The 6,284-nt window shown below is 55.7% G+C and overlaps 1 protein-coding gene across 1 annotated transcript; it reads left to right on the top strand.

Moving 5' to 3' along the window:
- The first annotated feature begins 3,929 nt into the window (after positions 1-3,929).
- FOXB2 (forkhead box B2) lies at positions 3,930-5,974 on the top strand. The gene is given in 3 exon segments (XM_066569150.1): positions 3,930-4,430; positions 4,433-4,509; positions 4,601-5,974. Coding segments are annotated over 3 exon segments (930 nt in total). The 5' UTR covers positions 3,930-4,054; the 3' UTR covers positions 5,078-5,974.
- The last annotated feature ends 310 nt before the right edge of the window (positions 5,975-6,284 follow it).

Here is a 6,284-nt window from a genome sequence, read left to right as displayed (position 1 = left end):
AGGTGGCTCTGTGAGCAGAGCCGCGTCTCCCCGCCGCCAGGACAGCAGGCTTTTGAAGGTGGCCCCCGCCGTCCCGGCTCCAACTCAGGTTACTGCTGCCAAAAACATACACATCTCCCAAACTGCCCGTCTCTTCCAAGAGCACACCGGCAGCGCTGGCAGAGTGGGTGCAGGCACCCTCTGACATCGGCGGGGACTCCGCTGAGACAGGACGGACAAGTGTGGCGTTGGTTTGAGAAGGGAGATATGGGTGGGTGCCGACCAGTCGCTTCGAAGAGCTCAACCGATCTCTCTTCTTAAAACAGCAAGCCAAAAAATAAGGTTCGGCTCTGCCGTTTTCTTGGTGTTTTCTGGCCAGGAGCAGGGATCCTTCCCGGGAGCGGAGGATGTCCTCATCTTTTGCTGCACCCTCTTTTCATGAAAGGCAGGTGTGATTATTTTGCATCCTGCCTGATTTCACTTCGCCTTGAAATTAAAATTGGTGCCAGGAAGTCGTGGCTAACAGCAGGACTTGCTAGCACGTAAAATGGGCAGAAGAAAATGAAAAAAAAATATCAAAGAGAGGGAGGAAAGAAGATGAGGCACGTCTCCGTGCTGGTATTACTTATCCTAGTGCAAGAGCGGAGCTAATTCCTCCGCTGAAACCGGTGAACTCTGAGCTAAAGGCTTACAGGGAGAGGCTAAGGTGAAGGCTTTTAGCCTGCCCGAAGATATCTCTCTCATCTAGGAGGGAGCATACCTTGACTCTATCAATCTGGCAGTTCACCAAGTGCTGCTCGGCTCTGTTTTCCTCAGTGATGCAGCTCTTGATAACGAAGCTTTTTTTTGCCCTGTGTCACCAAAGCCCTCTCTAAAGCTAACCTTCACTAAGGCAGACCGCGGCAGAACTACAAGACAGGTGTATCTAAATGTAGCGTCCGGCAAAGCAAGAGGAAGAAAGGGGACAGTCACCCTGCTCCAGCAAAGCCGCGGCCATCTTCCAGGGGTATAGCTTTGCTCGAGGATTGAAAGCGTCTGAGGGATGCAACGAGAAGTAATTTCTCGGGAGCAACAAAACTTTATAGTGACTTTGCGGACTGAAGAAAAAAAAAAAAAAAGCCTGAGAAACTATGCTGCCGCGTCGGGAGGGTTGTAGCGACAGCTCGAGTAACCTAGAGTGGCTGCCAGCAGTGCATCGTTAGTAAAACATTACCTCTTGAAATTCTGAACCGGCCTGGGTGATGTCAGGCCGATTACCTGAGGTGTGTTTCTTTGAGTAATTGTCTTAGAGGCTTCAAGGAACAGGTCTCTCTTTCACAAGCATACGGGTGGACCGCAGCCCTGCGGTGATGTATCCCCATAAACGCGCGCACCAATTGGCTACCACTAGCCCGTGCATGCAAGCACTTTTCCGATGGCTTGGGAAGGGCTCCTGTTAAACGCGGGCTTGCCCCAACACCCCCTCGTTTAACAGACGTCCTACCTCGGAGGCCTACAGGAGCGCAGAGGACAGAGGTGGCAGCACCGCAGCCCCACGTTCCCTGCAGCGGTGCCCGCCGGATGATGGTACCGAGCTCACGGCCGACTCTCTTCCTCCGTTCCCAACCTCCCCCACACCTTCCCGGGGAAACAGCGAATTACCACGGCCCCCGAAAGCAGCCGCATTTGGGAAGGGATGGGAGGAGATTAAACGCAAACAGCTCCTTTCGGGTCTCACCGGTCTCCAGGGATGGATCTATTCTCCCGTCAAAAATAAAATCCGGCTGCAGTGGAGATGAAGAGGGTAAAAGTGAGAAAGGGCCAGGCTAAATTCCCACACATGTCCTACGGGGGGGAAAACGCCGGGTTGCTAACTAGTGAGGTGAGGCAAACAATAACAATGACTTTAAGATCCAAGATTCTAGGGTAGGAGAAGGGCTTTTAAACTGTTAGGACATGATTAAGTGGTAAACAGGAATAAAATGTTTTGAGGGAAAATGTATAGACGCGTCAGGAAAGATGTTGAAATGTTGGGTCTTGCCACGCGGGCAATACGGGAATTAGCTTCCCAAGATGCACGATATTAATGTTGCTGCCACCGTACCTCCTAGTTTCTTAGAGGAAGGTGAATGCTTCAGATAATCATCTGAAAGTTTTTAAAAACCACGTGCTTTCTGGGGAAGCTTGGCTTGGCCAAGAATTGTGGCTACTTTTTCGCTTCTTTACCTCTGATAATGCTTTTCACTTGACTGACCTTAATCAGGTATAAAAACTGTCAAATACAGATTACTTGAGAGTGGGTTTGAAATTGATCTTTTCCTTCGCACCCTGAAAGAGATTATAAGCATACATTTAAAAGCTTTTTATCTTCCCCCACCCCTTCCTTTTCACCACTTCTACCTGCAACAGCTGAGTTGGAGGCAGACAAACAAGCTCGATGTCAAAACCAACTCCCCCGACGGCGGAAGTGGGGCGTGGGGGGCACCGCCGGTCGGGTTCTGCAGCAGCAGCAGCAGCAGCAGACCCCGGGGGGTCTGACCCAACGCAACAGTCTGGAAGGATGGGCTCAAAAAAAGCTCTTCCATACATAGCTTTACATACAGTAAGGCTCTTTCAACCTATTTGTTAATATAGGCCATAGAAGTCGGACTAATAATTTTTACGCTGGCACCTCTTATAGCATCTCGCTAATTGTGCTCCGAGGTGCTGATGCTGGGCAGTGTTTCTTCCAACTCTAGCGGCAGCTTAGCAAGAAATCTTCCCTTTTTCTCGCTCAAATCTACAGCGTACTCGCTATAATAACTCGCAATACGTTTGGAGGATAGATAGGAATTGTTGCACTGTTCATTGATTCCTGCTAATGAGCCGGTCTAAACCAACATTGGCGCGAAGTAGTCCGTCTGTAAGCGTACAGATGATGCTTTGGCTGGTTCTTTACGTGTTTTCTATGAGCCGCATCGTGGCGAGTAGCAAGAATTGACAGTAACGATTTGGAGAGGAGAGTGTAGGATTTTTTGCCTCTTGGTTTTATGCTAGTCTTTGCGTAGCTTCTTAAACATAATGACAGGAATGATTAAAAAATATTTCAAAGGGCCTATTTTCCATCTCCCCGTGGTGCGGTCCCCTCGGTCGGCGTTCGCGCCTGCTGCTATAAGCCGGGCTGTGCGGGAGCGAGGGGTCAAGAAGGAGAAGAATGGATAGGGGGGCTATGAAAGGGGTGGAGGGAAGCTGGAGTGGGAGAGGTGGGAGGAGGAAGCTTTCCTGCTCGGGCCACTGTTTCCTGCCCTATGGAAAGCGGATCTCGGTCTCATACGGAGTTTCCTCGGCCCCCTGGCTCCACCTCACCCTGATAAGGAGATGTGAGTGAGAGGGGAGTCGGGAGCCGTTTCTCGCTCCTTTTCCATGAGACGCCCAGTCCCCAAGCGGCTGTCATGTGATAGCAAGAGAGCAGGAACTGCGGGGGTCTCGCGACTCGGGCACCATTACAAAACCGCGCCGGAGCGCGCCAGCCCCGCCAGCAGCCGCGGCGGTCGCCGCCCCGCTCGCCTCCTCTCCCCGCCGACTCCCGGCGCTCGCCTCTGCCGCAAACTTTTAAGGGGACACCAGACTGAGCGGTGAGAGGGATGTTTTCATTTCCTTCTTTCCTGTCTCTGCAGACGTCCGGGGTAATTTCATGCTCTCGAGCCCTTGGTGCCTGAGGAGCATCAACTCCAGCCGAGTGTGCCAGGCGGCAGGGGGGAAGCCCGGGAGATTCAGCAGCCTCCAGGAGAAAGGCGGGACCTCCTTCTGGCACCCGAGCCCCCGAGCCCCCGCGGCCTGGGCGGCAGCTGTCTCTCCCGTAAGCTGAGGGGCAGCTAGGCAAGCACGTCCCGCGGGGAGAGGCTGCTAAAGGAAGCCGCGCACGGAGCTCGCTGGCCGGCCGCCGGGAGGTCGCTGTCGCGTGTGGCCCGGGCAGGTGGCGCCCAGGATGTAGAGGCGGCAGCGGAGCAGGGCAGTGAAGTCCCCGGATCCCAAGCCCGCCGTGCGCGGTGTTGAGCAGTGCCTAGTCCGGAGCGGCGGGATCGTGCGGCCGCGGGAGTGCTGTGGCGGGGAGGCGATGCCCAGGCCGGGGAAGAGTTCGTACAGCGACCAGAAACCGCCCTACTCTTACATCTCCCTGACGGCCATGGCCATCCAGCACTCGGCCGAGAAGATGCTGCCCCTGAGCGACATCTACAAGTTCATTATGGAGCGGTTCCCTTACTACCGGGAGCACACCCAGCGTTGGCAGAACTCCCTCCGCCACAACCTCTCTTTCAATGACTGCTTCATCAAGATCCCGCGGCGACCCGACCAGCCGGGCAAAGGCAGCTTCTGGGCGTTGCACCCGGACTGCGGGGACATGTTTGAGAACGGCAGCTTCCTCCGCCGCCGCAAGCGCTTCAAGGTGCTGCGCCCCGAGCATCACCTGCCCGGCGGCGGCGGCAGCGGGGCGGGCGGCGGCGGTCCCGGCAAGCCGCCGGCGCCCACCCCGCACATGGTGCACTACTTCCATCCGCACCCGCCACCGCCGCCTCCCCCGGGCAAGGTGCCGGGGCTGGCGGGCTCCGACGCGGCCGTGGCTGCGGCCGCGGCCGCCGCCGCGGTGGGCAGGCTGCCGCAGTTCTCGCCCTACGGGAGCAGCCAGCCCTCGGGCTTCAAGCATCCCTTCGCCATCGAAAACATCATCGGCAGAGAATACAAGGGTGTGCTGCAGGCCGGTGGGCTTCCGCTGGCCTCGGTGATGCACCACCTGGGCTACCCGGTGCCCAGCCAGCTCAGCAGCGTGGTGAGCTCCGTGTGGCCGCACGTGGGGGTGATGGACTCCGTGGCCGGTGTGCCCGTGTCCCCCGACTACGGACCCTTCGGCATGCCCGTGAAGGCGCTCTGCCACCCGCCGGCACAGACCATGCCCGCTGTCCCGGTGCCCATCAAGCCGGCGCCGGCGTTGCCCGCTGCCTCGGCCATCCCTGCTCTCACGGTCACCGCCTCGCAGATCTGCCCCGCCGCTTCCCCGGCTGCTGCATCGCTGCTGGAACAGACCGCGAGCAACAACCCCGAGGGCAAGACATCCCTCCACTCCGTCCTGGTGCACTCCTAAAGCGCAGGGTCTCGGGGGGAGAGAGGCCCCCAAGCTCCCGGGGGAGTGGACGGGGGGATCCAGGGCATGTTGCAGAAACCCGATCGATCTCATGACTATACCCCTGCTGGTGTCTGTGTTTATATCGTGTACTATCAGGTTATTTGAGAGCCAGGTCACAGGTAAGATCTTTTATCGTCGTTAAATGTCATTAGTAGCGGAGAGGAGATGTGAAAAACCGCAGCCGGGGCCGAAGGGGCTGGCTCAGAGAAAAGGGCAGAGAACGAAGTTCTCCCCACCATCCCGCCAGCCTGAGGCACGGGGTGGCATGCAGCCAGCGCTCCCCGCCGAGCCCCTGTCCCGGGGCAGTCACCCCGGAGGCCCCACGAAACCCGAGCTCCGAGAGGAGAGGTGCTGCAGTCGACCGGCGAATAGGGAGAGCAGAAGGATAAAACCCCTGGGGAAGTCTGCTTCTCCCTCTTCCACGAGAGACAGGAATCCGCTGCTCCACCGTCCTGTAGATCTTGCTGTGAAAGGGGTAGGCAAAGACCCTGGGGAGCTCCGGGGCCCCACGACATGTAATGCTTGCTGCTTAAAGAGTAAACGTTAAATATTTCGATTGAGTAGTGGGAATTTAAATGACAACGGCACTGACGGCGAAGGGTTCCTTTAACTAACGATCGCTTGCGCTTCCCCTTCACACTTTTATAACCCATCCTAGAGTACCTTTGAAGGGACTGAAGCGTGATCTGGCCTCTCAAACTCTGTGTGAGTGTCCGAATTCCCTAGTTTCTCATTAAAATAAGAACAGCCCGGCGATTCGTAGACTGCTTTTCACATCACCTTTCACTGCTTACAGACACCACTATTTTGTACGTGTTGCTTGGCGTTTCTTCCACGTGAACGTGAATGCAAAAACCTGCGGGGAAAGGGGGGAGGATAGAGAATGAAAGAGGTGGGGGAAAGTGGGGGAAGACAACAGGAAAATGGTTAAAAAGTTATTCGGGAAAAGCACTTTACTGAAAACAACCTTCCAATAGACGAGAAGTCTGTGCAGAGGGATCAGAAGTCAGAGATCAGAAGTCAGAGATTTACATGCTGGGCTGATGAATCCTGGCTGGTTTGTGAGTGATTGCTGCCGTATCCCGTTTGCCCAATGCTCGTTAAAGCCAATCCATCCATTTGCTTCTGCTGGTGCTGCTATTTAAAATACTCACCTTTCACATTG

The sequence above is a fragment of the Molothrus aeneus genome, chromosome Z (genome assembly GCF_037042795.1).
Source record: "Molothrus aeneus isolate 106 chromosome Z, BPBGC_Maene_1.0, whole genome shotgun sequence".
Classification (NCBI taxonomy): domain Eukaryota; kingdom Metazoa; phylum Chordata; class Aves; order Passeriformes; family Icteridae; genus Molothrus; species Molothrus aeneus.
Note: the sequence above shows the minus strand (reverse complement) of the source record. Positions and strands in the feature narration are given on the sequence as shown.